Here is a 14471-nt window from a genome sequence, read left to right on the forward strand (position 1 = left end):
TGAAGGATATAATTCGATATAAACACCAAAACATTGACTTTTGGATGAAATAGTTTTTTATCTCTGTCTTTTACTGTGAACAAATCGAGTTTATAAATCACAATATCTTAGGCCAGTGGTTCCATAGGTGGTCTCATTATTTTTATCTCTGTCTTTTATTTAGTGTAATCAAATCGAGTTTATAATCACAATATCTTAAGCCAGTGGTTCCATATGTGATCTCACAAAGTCCCGACACAAGTAGGAATACTTTCTTAAAACGTTTTCCTGTCAAATGACAACGTAGTATCTTTCACAAAAAATTAGTAGTTGCAACAAGTAAACTAAATAACGGAGTTTGTCCTTTAGTTTTGCCAAAGAAAACATTGTAATGAAATAAGGTACCTTGTGGTGACTATTATTCAAATTTTATATTAAATTATTAGGTAGTGTCCTTTAATGAAATAAGGTACCTCTGGTGACTATTATTTAAGATTTATATTAAATAATTATGCAGTGTACTTAATGAAATAAGATACATCTGATGACCGTTATTTAAATTTTATATTAAGTCATTATGCAGTGTCTGTCCTCAATGAAATAAGATACATCTGATGACCGTTATTTAAATTTTATATTAAGTCATTATGCAGTGTCTGTCCTCAATGAAATAAGATACGTCTGGTGACTGTTATTTAAATTTTATATTAAGTAAGTAGGCGGTGTCCTCATACAAATTTTTTGAAATATTAAATAATTTCAAACTAAAAAGACTGGAAACATTCGGAGTAGATAAGTGCTTAGAATTTACAAATACAGATATAAAGTTAAGATAAATCAAATCATAATTATACGAAATTCACCAAGAAACTTGTCACGTTCTTCATAAAGACAATTTAACTTGTCTCCTTCTGTAGCCAAAGTTTCAACGTCTTTCTTTAGAACATCTCGTTGTTTCGTTGTACTAATCAGTTCTGTCTTATTGATTTCCTAGAGGCATGAAAATAAAAGGTATTTAATAACGACGCCTATAAAAATATTACAAAATAAAGTTACGTCTTCTGTTCAATGTCTGAATTTTTTTCTATGACTATAAAAGGCATCATTTTTGCAGTCACCTTCAATCCACTAAATCCTACTCTAGAAAAAAAATATCACCAGATTTGCACAAATTGCATCACCCAATCCTGGTAGGCCGATTGGGACACGGCCCAAACAGGGCACAGCGTAGCTACGGTAATAACAGATGATAAAAGTACAACAAAACAAGGATAAATTATAATCTCGTGTTTAAATTAAAGATATTTTATGGATTGTAATTATAATTATATCAATTATACCAGCCTTCATAACAGCTTCTAAGTTTAAATGCTGGAAATTTTGAATAAAATGATTTTGTACAGTTAATTAAATCATTTTAATAGGAACTATGTCATAATATTTACATTCTTATATTCAACTCATATGTTTCACTCAGATATTGGAGTTTCAATAATCATATTATTCATTCTGATCAATATTGATTTTCTTGTTCATTTTCAATAACGTCTGTGTATTTATCAATATTGTAATATAAAACTATAAGAGGCAGATATAAAATACTGTGCCCAAAACAATTAAAAGATAATCAGAATTTACAATACCATAAAATTATCAGACAAATAATAAAAAAAAACAGTAATGTACGTTTCAGCAGTTCCCTGATTGAAGTAATTTTTAAGAAACTTAAGAAAACTTTTGACCAGGACAAATATGTAACACATTGTATAAAACAATGGGTTTAATGTCTCAGAAAAATTATTATTTTGTTTGTTGCATGTGTGAAAGAATTAACAGAGTAAAATATGTCAATATTGTAGTGAAATTAATAAATACATTTGAATGAAGTTAAATAAGTAAACAAAATCATGTGTCTCTTTCTTATGTGAGACTAGGGAATTGGAGGTTAAGATAATAGACGGTGTATCCCTACCGCAATGTGGGTCCTACATCCTCTGTCACCTCCAAAACCTAGGATACATTTTATAATCCCACGTTATGGTTTGTACTCTAGGATCGTTTTTAAAAATTCAGCGCATTTTGTTTAATTTTAATATGTTTTGTTTGGCTTAAAATATTATGGTTATAAATATATATGTATAATGTTATTGTTAACAGACTAGAACGTTTGTCTTATGCCTCATATTTTTATTGCATTTTCTTCCTTATAAAATCTGCGGCATCCATAGCTGTGTTAGAGTGAGATAATCCAGGAAAATAACAAACATTTTGTACCTGACGGTTGAGAGTGTCTACAAAAGCTTCTTGTTCAGCTGTTAATTCTTGGTCGCTTTCTGTTTTCTCCATGAGAAACTGTTTAACCGATTGATCGTTGTCATTGTCAGCATCCACCACAGCTTGAAGCACCATCCTGAAATAATTATTATCTAAGCTTTAATTTATTTGTAAATAAAAATCGCATCGCTAGATGTCACTCCTAAAGACACGAATGTACTAATAAAACTGAAAGGTGTAACAAGTCACTGTCGGAATCTGAAAACCCGATAACGATTTCGTTAGTTCTCTCAAACAACCATGGTTATGATTTTATACCAACTAAAACTGTTTCTGTGAAAATCTCTTTCTTTAACATCCTGCTATTTTATTCAGAGAAAGAGATACAGAGAGTTAAAAATAAACTCTTCTAACATTTTAAAACATTTCTTTGAAAATTCATTTATTTAAATCACTGAAAATTAATTTCTCCTAGTTAAAATAAAAATGATGTATGTTATTTACCCTTGACAGAAAAAAATCCAAATAAACGAAAATTAGACGACTTCATAAAGAAATAAAACTTAGAATTTTCAAATTTCCACTTTTGATTAAAGTGCGTGGTTAGTCGCCTTCAAAGACACACGTGTATTTATTATGAACAACAAAATTAAACCCGTACGCGTGTTCTTCAAGATGTTTTTCATGCTCTTCTAGCTGCGCCACTTTATGTTCGAGTCTCTCTAACTGTTCTGTTTTAACTTGGTAGTTCTCCATCACGTGCCTTTTTTCATAGCTTTGGATCTCTTTCTCTATCTCAAAATATTTTTCCAATGTTTCTGGTGTTATCTCCACCTAAAAGGATAAAACAAAACAAGGATGGGTTTTCAATGTATGACACGAGTTCATGATTTTAATTTAAAATGCAATAAATTAGACAGACTTAGAAGGGACCTAACACGGTTTGCTCTTCTATGTCCCATTTAACAGACGTGCTTTTATCAAGACTAGTATATGAACATCGATTCTACTTTAGTCTGCTCTAAGGGACTTTGCTTTAATAAATCTGGTACTTCTTAACACGTGTTTCCTGTTGTGATTTAATAGATAAGTACTACAAAATTGTTACTTCATTGTGACCTGACATTTTTATCTGTAAACCACTTGCTTCTTCGTTGTTCCTGTTGTAATCTAACAGGTATTTCTTCAGTAAGTTTGTTGCTTACTGTTATTATTTCTGTTATTTTCAAACAGATTTTCCGTAAGCCTGGCGAGTATTCTTAGTACTTCTGTTCTCATCTAGCAGGTCTTTCTTTAATAAGCCTTTTGTTATCTGTTATTGTTTCTGTTATAATCTAACAGGACTTCTTTTAGTAAGGGGCCCGGCATGGCCAAGCATGTTAAGGCGTTCGACTCGTAATCCGAGAGTCGTGGGTTCGAATCCCGGCCGCACCAAACATGCTCGCCGTGAGGGCGTTATAATGTTACGGTCAATCCCACTATTCGTTGGTAAAAGAGTAGCCCAAGAGTTGGTGGTGGGTGGTGATGACTAGCTGCCTTCCCTCTAGTCTTACACTGCTAAATTAGGGACGGCTAGCACAGATAGCCCTCGAGTAGCTTTGCGCGAAATTCAAAAACAAACAAACTTCTTTTAGTAAGTTTGGTACCTTTAATTTTCATGTTGTGATCAAACAAGTCTTCAGATAAGCATGATGTTTACTTTTGTTATTTCTTCCGTGATTTAACAGGTTTTTATTTGATAAAATTAGTTAACATACGTTTTCCTGTGATAAACAAGAACATTTCTGTTTTTTAAGGTTAATACATCTAATCTTTTTTTTACTTGAACAATCTCTATTTTTAGTAATAACATGAATATTTTAACTTTTAAAAACTAAATCACAAGATAAACTTTATATAACATGTTTAAGTTAGCCACGTTTTATTGTTGTTTGTTTTTCAGAATTGTAGCTTTTGTTTTAAATATATTAAAAACTGCCCATAAAAACCCTATTTTTTCTACCATAATTCAACAAGAAAAAGACATGAACAGCAAATATCTTGGGATAAACCGCCTGTGTAAACTGTGTTTTAATAAGAGGAGTCGTATAATATGGACGTATGGTCAAGAGTTTTGTAACACGCTCATAGCTCTACATGCGTCCCCGCATTTGACACAACAAGTATTAGTAAAATTAGACCAATCAAACTCCTTCAGAGGATGCATACATTCCAAAATATTCTTGGTAAACTAGAGGAGAGTTTATGACCTGTTCTAGATCACGTAGAAAAAGGCTTGGAAGAGTTGACACGTGCGATCTATGGTAAATCATGCTACAAAAGTGTTGATGCTTTGCGCTTTGCTTCTGTCAAAAAGAGATGTGTAATATTTAATGGTAGTATAAGTCTTAACCGGACAATGACCTTAATCAGCTACCTTCTTTTTAAAAAAGTGTTACGACAGCACATTAGGTGGGTTAGTTACTAGATTGACATTTAAAAGTCTTAACAGTATCCTTCAACCAGAAACACCAAGGCCAACAGAAAACTATGGTTGGAAAGTTGTAAGTGGAAAGGTGGAGACTCTGTTGGAGGACATATCCATCCAACAAAAATCGTTAAGGAAGAAGTTAGCAGAGAAAGCGACGACCCAAGCCCTTCCGATGAAGTCTCAGATCACAGTAACTTAAAAGAGATAGATGATACTTTGCTGTCAGGTGATTTGGACAATAATGAAAACTAATTAAATAATAAATGTAGCAGAGTTAGGCCTATATCATTAATACAATACTGAGCATTTACAGTATTTCTGTCATCTTGATTTATGATACATTTCAATCAAGATAGTGTTTTAATTTACATTTTATGTTATTATCAACTTTATTTCTTGTTCAGTATTTAAATTTATAATATTTATTATGATTAAATTTTAAATCTCGCTAACTAAAACAACACAAAACATTATATCTTTATTAGTTAAAGTCGTTATTTTAACGCAGAACGGATTGAGTAATATTTTAATATATATTTCTAGAAGTTGTTCTGTGATGATACTTTATTTTGAATGAATCATGTTAAATAAAAATATTCCTTGTTTCAAGTGATACTAATCATTCACAGTCATCATGTTTACAATATTGAAAAACAAACCTAGGACCTATAACACCTCTTATTTTATAGAGTGCCATAAACTTGTCGCAAGCTGTGCGACTCCTCTTATCAAAACAGTCTACACAGGTAGTTCATCCCAATATATTAACTGTTAATATCTTTTACTTGTTGAATGGACTCTAAGAAAAAAAAATACCAGTCTTATACTTTTATGGAGGGTGCTACACGCTGACCACATCTGGCCCATGGACTAGTCCATTTTCCATGTAGAAAATGTGGTGAAACGATGTTTTGTAACAGAATGAGTCAGACTGAACATCATGAGAAATGATGATGACTTGGAACGGAAGAAGGCGGACTGAAAACCATTTGAAACAATACTTTGGAACAAAAGGAGGAAGATTAACATCATGAGAAATGATGATGACTTGGAACGGAAGAAGTCAGACTGAACATCATTTGAAACAATGCTTTGGAACAGAAAGACAGACTAAACACCATGTGAAACTATGTTTTGTAACAGAAGGAAGCATGCTAAACATCATGATAATGGCTCTGTAAATGCACAATTCCTATAAGAATTTTATTAAGATTTTACCGGCTGTTATGGAAACTTACAAGGTAGGAAAAAAAGTTAAATAACTTTACTGATTTTTTGGGGATACTTCAGGGGATTCGGAGTGACACCTAATAATTTTCCAGTGATAAATTTATTGTGGTGTTAAACATAAAGTTTCGTGCTCTGTTTAAAACAAACAAAATATTAGTGCTCTGTTCAACTTAGTAACTTCACTTTTGCATGTTCTTTAATATTGTATTAAGTTAAGTTCAATTGACCAATTAATGACAGATACAAATTGTTTGTAACTCTTATGTGAGTATTACCGAAGTTGCGTTTATTGTAATAAGCACCATATTTTTACATTGTTTCCGTTGTGTTCTAAGAGGTATTGTTTATGATGAGCAGCAGTACTTGTACATTGTTTTGGTTTTATCTAATAATATATTTTTGAAATAAGGAAGATTTTTCAGTTTCATGTTGTTATCTAAGTGGTATTTCTTTTAATAAACACGATAATTTTATATTGTTTAATTTGTAATATAAACGGGTATAACTTATAATTGACATGATGCTCCAATAATGCATTATTTCCTTTGTATTCTAAGATATCTATTTTAATAAACTTAACAATTTCACTTTGTTTTCTTTGTTATCTGTGTGATAAATACGATGGCTTCATATTTTTCATTTGAAGTTTTATGGATAATTTTGAAAATGCATATACGTAAATTTTAGTTGTAAATATTTCTATAATATTGAAAAATAGTTTTCAAATATATATCGGTAAGCATATAACTTCATTACAGAAAATAAATAAATACATTTTCGAGAACAAAAATATTCACAATTGTATACTTAAAGAAATTATTGTATTCATTGTTTTGTTACTTCATATAGAAAAAATAAAATACCTGTTTTGGTGGCGGAGAATCACTATCAACTGTCCAGGAAGATATGGACATTTCTAATTCGCTGTCCAGGTCACTGTTTGGCCAACGGTGCCTTGGCATAGCCTATCATCAAGAAAAATAAAAAATTACAAACCTTCTCCAGAATGGGGAAAATAATGTATTTCAAGCAGTATTGAAGCCTTACGTTGTAATATTAAATGTAAATGTATACATTTACTCCTAGACAAATAGGAGTTTTTAAACACACCTTAATAATTTACAGAACAACTATATTAAATTATCTTAGTTTTACAGAAATGCTTAAGTAGACATGTGTATTTAACAATAAATCGTTGAGTCATTTGTAAGTTCTGGTAGTTATCACAAAACAAAATCCAGAAATTTTGGAATAAAACATAATAGTCTGTAAGTATAGATTGAGAGGTTGTTGCTATGACCTTTTTTCGTGAATAAAGTAGTTATCTATGTATCTAAAATTAACTGTTCTCAGCCCTCTGTTCATGGCTGTCCACCTCTTCCGGCAATTCCGAGAACATGTTCTGTGAGTAGGTAAATCTGCTTCTCTTCGGCCGTTTAACGTTTTTATTAACAGAAGTTATTCTATGACTTCTTTCACGGCTTGTTTTTTTCTGCATCTAGTACCCCATCATGATCCACATATGCAGCACTAGTAAAACGTTGTACACTTTATTGCCTGACGCTTCAAGTAAGCTTTGAAACCAATGTTTTTGACATCTGCCCTTCGAGACATGTACAATTTTGTATTTTCTCCAATTCATTTTATTACAAAAATGTGTGCCTTCCAGAGGTGAAATACTGTAGGTAGTTTGGTTGACTCAAGAGATTGGTCGTTAATATAAACCTCTCAGTCAACCAGCGTACACATATTGTGAAAAAAAAGTTTTTTCCCCTAGATACACAAGTGTTGTATTTGGGAAAATACCGTAATTATTTGTATTTTAGTTAGGAAAAGTGAAAAAGTTTAATAAACTACAACATTTTAATTTTTTCTTGCACATGTATCATACATGCAGTTAAATTGCCTTCGAGTTAAAATATAACTTCGAGCAAGTTGCAAGAGAAAGGAAGCTCACAGTATTTCAGCCAGACAATCCTATGTATTCTTCATCACCAGCAGCTCTTATAAAGGTTATCCAGCTACAAACACGTTTCAGGACTTCAACACAACTGTGATAACTAACAGTAGCTAAGAAAGACTTTTCATAGCCTCTCATGATTATTTGGTCACAGCAGGCGCTTCCGATGCCTCTTTTCAGGTGGTGGCTTTCCAAACAAAAAGAGTGAAGCACTTTCTTTATGGGTTGGTAGGCTACTGCTACTGAAACAAGAGGACTAAAGCACTTTGTTTATGAGTTGGCAAGCCACTGTCGCTGAAACAAGAGGACTGAATAACTTTCTTTATGGGTTGGTAGGCTACTGTCACCGGAACAATAGGACTGAAGCACTTTCTTTATTTGTTGGTAGGCTACTGTCACCGGAACAACAGAACTGAAGCACTTTCTTTATGGGTTGGTAGGATAATGCCACTGGAATAAGAGGACTGGAGCACTTTCTTTATGGGTGGTTTATGTCTGTTACAGCTATTTTCAAATATTTAGTGGTTAGATCAGTTTGTACAAGTGGTACTTCGTACGTACTAGTAAAATACACGAGAGGTGAGATCGAGTTCGTGGTTGATACAGAAGTTCACAGAACACAGGCAAACCTTGTATTGTATTAAGCAATCTCAGTGAAACAACTGTTCCAGCTAAAAATTTTGACAAATGGTTGTTGGCTAGACATAAATAGAGAGACACATCTTTAATAACGTCGTAGTGATGTCACGTACATCATTAAGATAGTTGTCTTTGGCCTTCGTTAAGAACAGGAATTTGGGTGATAAAACTTATGTGATATTTCTCAGCTAATTCTGCCTGTACAACAGGGAAATTGTAGTTCTGTAATAAAACTATTCCATGTCAGCCAGGCCGATCCTAAGAACAAATGTTAAGGAGGGATTGACGTTATCTGTGAATGCACAGCTATATTAAAAATTATGTTGAGTTCTTGAATACATTCTCTTCAATATCTTCAGTTATTACGGCACAACATGTTGGTATAAAATACCAGGATTTCAGAAAATACCACACAATATTTTTATCATTAGTTCTACTGACTAATTCACTTGAAGATGGTTATTTTATTAAGTATTTTTCTAATATTTTAAACCTCCATATTTAAAAAAAAGCAGAAACCTTGAAATATTATCTCGGAACGTTTTTACAACGAAACATTCATTTGTTTTTCTTATTTCGCGCAGAGCTACACGAGGGCTATCTGCACTAGCCGTTCTTAATTTAGCAGTAAAAGACTAGAGGAAATGCAGACTAGTCGGCACCACTCATCACCAACTCTTGGGCTGCTCTTTTACCAGCGAATAGTGAAAGTGACCGTTACTTCGTACCGCCACTACGAATGAAAAGGAAAGCATATTTGGTGTGACGGGGATTCAAAACCACGACCCTGAGATTACGATTTGAGAGCATTAACCACCCGTCCTTACCAGGCACAGCTTAAATGTAAAACTGGTCTGTAATAATATAGTTCTGTGAAATACGTGCGTGTTGCTGTGACATTTCACAACACGAAATTCATGAGTACCGTCGGTACAAGTATGAGTGTGTTTGTGTATGATAGCGTTTAACATCACATCTAGTAGTCGTTGCTATGACATTTTGCAACACAAATTGATTCATGAAATACTGTTGTGACTCGTGCATGTGTATATGACATTGTTTAACATCACATCTACAAGTCAGTATGTAGCCGAATTCTTGTATGTATGACGTAAACTATTTCTGGGGATTTATAAGGTCTTGAAACTTCTAAAGAAAATAATTTAGGGATCTTTAACAGATTGTATTGTAGTAGTAGTTAATATTCTCTTTGTCTGCGGTAACAACGTTAAAATCTGAAGTTAGATTATCCGAAGTGAAGACAAATGGACAAATCCATTGTAATATTTATAAATCATGCCTATTTGTTGCGAGATTTAGAGCAAAATAATTCTCAGAAAACAAAAGTCATTAGTATACAATAGAAGCATGATACGTGTTAAACATACATTTTTTGCAGAAATGATAATATGTAATTTCACTAGTTTAGTCGATAATGGTGTGTTGAGAAAGTGACAAAATTATTTGGAAAGGTCTCACTTCTATACCGCGTCTATTTCACAAGAATAACCAATTTTGTGGTAACAGCATGAAATAAATATATTGCACGCTGCCATAAACACATGTGCAAGGTTTGTTTGTTTGTTTGTTTCTGAATTTCGTGCAAAGCGACATGAGGGTTATCTACGTTAGTCGTTACTAATTTATCAGTGTAAGACTAGAGAAAAGGCAGCTAGTTATCACCACCCACCGCCAACTCTTGGACTAGTCCTTTACCATCGAATAATGGGATTGGTCGTCACATTATAACATTCCCATGGCTGAAAGGGCAAGCATGTCCGGTGTGACAAGGATTCGAACCCGCGACCCTCATATTACGAGTCGAGTATCTTAACCACCTGGCCATGCCAGGCCAGAGGTGTTAATGCGTAATGAAAACTATATAATGTTACTTAAAGTATTGGAACAACACACCCTGTGAAAGAGGTGTTAATGCGTAATGAAAACTATATAATGTTACTTAAAGTATTACTGTGAAAGAGGTGTTAATGCGTAATGAAAACTATATAATGTTACTTAAAGTATTGGAACAACACACCCTGTGAAAGAGGTGTTAATGCGTAATGAAAACTATATAATGTTACTTAAAGTATTGGAACAACACACCCTGTGAAAGAGGTGTTAATGCGTAATGAAAACTATATAATGTTACTTAAAGTATTGGAACAACACACCCTGTGTAAGAGGTGTTGTGTTTTGCTACTGTGGAACTATTTCAATCGGAAGTGAACCTAGAACTAATCACAGCTTGAACTTACGTTGCAATCAACAATTGTCTCTAATCGTTGTGACGCATTTGATAGAGTACAGAGACATTTTTTTTACTTGACACCTTCATAAATTCTCTTGAACACCACATGTCTAATCCACTTTGACTAATCTTTGATGACGACATTTTGGTGTCATGTAGAGGCAGTAGCAAGCAGAAATATACAGCAAAGACTAACAATCTCTTATCAGGGAGAGAACAGGTAATCATATACGAATGGTGATCAATCCTGCCAAGACATTAACTGGCACGCTCGTGAGGAGAAACCATCCTTTGCTTCTGAAAGAAACACTGAAACTACATGCTTGTGATATTTGACGGACAACCCAGGTTCACCAGACAGAGTAATATCACAATAAACAGAAATACCAAAGGCATCAATACACTTATATCTGCTTATGCTCTATCAAAGTCTTTTCTGTTCCATCTTGAATTATGCTTTACCAAAGATTAGTACGAATACTATAGAACTAGACAAGATTAAAAGGATGGAAATACATGTTTAAGGCTTCTCACAAGATATATTTCCGCCACTCCCATAAAACCATGAAAGTCCTATTATAACTCACGAGTTTCAACAGCATTAAAGAACGTCAACTTGACTTACAAGCAAAATTCTTCAATAGTTTTGCAACATGAATATCCTGCATCCATAAGTTGGGCTTCTGTCCACTTCATTTGGGGCAATGCAGCTGTATTCTGGCAACACATACAACAATCAAACATGGAATACCTAAACGATGCCCAGCGGTCAGCCAGTCGACTCTTATTTGGTTTGCTTAAATCAACAAAGCACATATAGACAGCGTCATCAACGTAAGATTTGTGACTGATTCACAGGCAGTACTTCGTAAAATTTGGGGTAATTGGCCGCCAGATAAATGACAGGAACCAAAGAATATTCCTGCTAAGACCATCACTTGAATGCATGTATCAGGCTATGCAGGAATAGAACTAAATACGTAAGCTCGCAGGAAAAGCCCATTTATCAAATTCAACGCAGTTCTAGTGTCGGTATATTGACCCCTTCTGCAATAGTAAGATGAGAAAGGTCACCATGGAAGGTCTTCATCAATGTTCAGTGGAAATGAGATTGTTGCAAAACAAAGTATTATACGATATAGCAACGGAAAACTAAAGATAGGGTTGTGAATATGAAATTGTACAGTTAGAAGGTCACTGTAAAGGTCACCAATCTGGTGACATCAGCAGAGAAGCTTCCTTCTACTTCCTCCGAGGCAGTTTATCTCCCCATGAGGTGCCAGTACCTCTCGATGTGAACATTGTTGCTATCACCCGGTACTCAAATCAAAAACTTACTGAAAGGTTTGAAATGTTTGATCTGTTTATTTTCTCGTTCTATGTTCCAAATCTAACAAAATGGTCCAATTAGATCTGGGGCTACGAGATGACGAACGAAGATTGTATACACGTTATTTGTCTAAACCTACTGCTGGAAATGGCTTTTGCTATGACACTTTAAATTATCACACTGCAACTGTTATAATCTTTCCATGAAGAATTTCATCAATTCAATTAGAGCGGTATCATCCAGAGCATTAAAACATTCGTGTGTGTTTTTAGAAATTATCAGAAAAAGCATATCCGTACTTTGACACTTACATCTTTACTTATTGTAATTGGAATTAAATAGTAATATTCAAGATGTTTTTCAGACTGCTCTCCGTCTGAAACCAATCTATCCAAAACAAGCGATGAGAAGATGAATCCATGAATTTAAGGAATTATACTCTATTGTTCTTCAATTCTAACTCTGTAGATATCGTTATGGTCAACGCATAGCTTAATTTACGGTTTATGAGCTGTCCACTGTCCACAGTTACCGATAGCAAGGAAGTATATTAAACTCCACGATAACAGGTTTAGTTCCTGATGTTTAGTTTCGTTGTAACACACATTTAAAGGTTTATTTGTAAGCAAGAAATGTTTTGATTAGAAAGTTAGGAATTACAACTCCAGTGGTTTCCAGTTTCACAATAGATGTGGGTGTAAATAAATCACACTATAATGGCAATCTTGCTTACATGATATTCGAGAAACGTTTTTATTACGCGATGTGCAACCCCCAACATTGCGAAATTTTTATTCTGTGTACATGTAGATTTGCAAAATGGATCACGATTTTTCTTTTGCTTCTTTTTCCGTTATGGAGAAAGTTTTCCTCCATTCTCAGGGTGCAGATATGAAGTCATGAATAGGACATACGCTGATCTAGTACACTGGCACCATCTATATAAGCATAACAGTGCTGTCTGTTGTATGTCTGTATAAATACTTCTCATGGTATGGATAGATCTTCACTAAAATTGCTATTGAGATTCATTATGTCCATGAGGAAATACATACAAATTTTCAATTTAGCCTTTTTCGGTTTTTATGAATGGTTTTGTGTATTTTTTTACCGCTACTTCGACCCTGTTGATGGATCTTCACCAAATTTGGTAAGAAGGTTTGTTGGGTCCATGAAGAGATGCATGCAAAATTTATGTTTTCACATTTTGTGCTCTGCTGTTTTTATGGGTGTTTTGTGGTTTTAATATATATATATAAGAAACAACATTTCATATCTTAAGATAACTTTTCATTAATCATGAATTTACATAACTTCTGTTTAGGGTAAAGGTGCCTCAGTTTGTAAATAATAAAATAAAAGATTACATAACTTCTGTCCAGGGTAAAGGTGCCTCAGCTAGTAAATAATAAAATAAAAGATTACATAACTTCTGTCCAGGGTAAAGGTGATCCAACTAGTAAATAATAAAGTAAAAGAGCATGAGTTCAGGATTAACTGTTTAATTCAATAATGGCAGCACCTTGAAACATTATAGTTGCTTCTCAGTAAATAAGGCAGATTTGTTCTTCTTGTTGTATTACAGCTTTATAAAACTCACTGTCCAACTGCTGAAGATGGGACATTTGATAGAAAGCTGTGGTAAATAAAAAAATTAAAAAACTCGTTATTTTAAGGAGTAGCTTGAATGTTGGCGTAATGTATACATGCCTCATGTTGACCATCTGGCGACATATCTTTCTCCACACACACACACCAGATATATTGTAATCTCTATATAACTTCAGAAGCGCCTTGATATCAACTGCTCTGTCTCTCTTTCACTGATAGAAAAAAATTGTTTTAAATATTTTAAAATATTAGAAAAGCCGAAACATATATTGACCTCTCTTCAAGACTTATTGATGACCGGGCCTACTCCACTTCTTAATCAATACACTCTAACCATGCAGTTTTAAACGTAGTATCACGAATCAGAAGACGCTAATATATGCTAACACTGGTGACTTAAACATAGATTTCCGTGCTATAAAGAAACTACTATATGTTAACATTGCAGATTTAAGCATAGGATTACAAACTACGAGGAACCATATTTATTTTTGAGAGGATTCAGACGGTTAGTATTAAAATCAACTGTTAATAGTTCCCACTTAACTGGTTATTGGAATGTTGCCCCTTCTAGTTCCTTATTCTCAATTGTTCCATTTTACTTAATTTTATCAAGAGAACGAAAAAATAAATAATCATAATTATTCTTCTCATGTTATAGAGTTAACAAATTGTAATTTTGTTACTGTAAATAAACTTGCTTGGCTTAGCACAGTGAGTCTTACCG

The 14471-nt window shown here is 33.6% G+C and overlaps 1 protein-coding gene across 1 annotated transcript in view; it reads right to left on the minus strand.

Annotated features, from left to right (window-relative positions):
• The window catches only part of LOC143249778 (uncharacterized), a 57540-nt gene that overhangs the window by 26207 nt on the left and 16862 nt on the right, over positions 1 to 14471 (minus strand). The window contains exons 3-6 of the mRNA XM_076500178.1: positions 6817 to 6918; positions 2915 to 3087; positions 2254 to 2389; positions 843 to 969 (exon numbers count right to left, since the gene is read on the minus strand). Of these exons, the coding sequence (XP_076356293.1) occupies positions 843 to 969; positions 2254 to 2389; positions 2915 to 3087; positions 6817 to 6918 (538 nt within the window). The remainder of the gene's footprint in view (positions 1 to 842; positions 970 to 2253; positions 2390 to 2914; positions 3088 to 6816; positions 6919 to 14471) is intronic.

The sequence above is a fragment of the Tachypleus tridentatus genome, chromosome 4 (assembly GCF_004210375.1).
Source record: "Tachypleus tridentatus isolate NWPU-2018 chromosome 4, ASM421037v1, whole genome shotgun sequence".
NCBI classification, from domain to species: domain Eukaryota; kingdom Metazoa; phylum Arthropoda; class Merostomata; order Xiphosura; family Limulidae; genus Tachypleus; species Tachypleus tridentatus.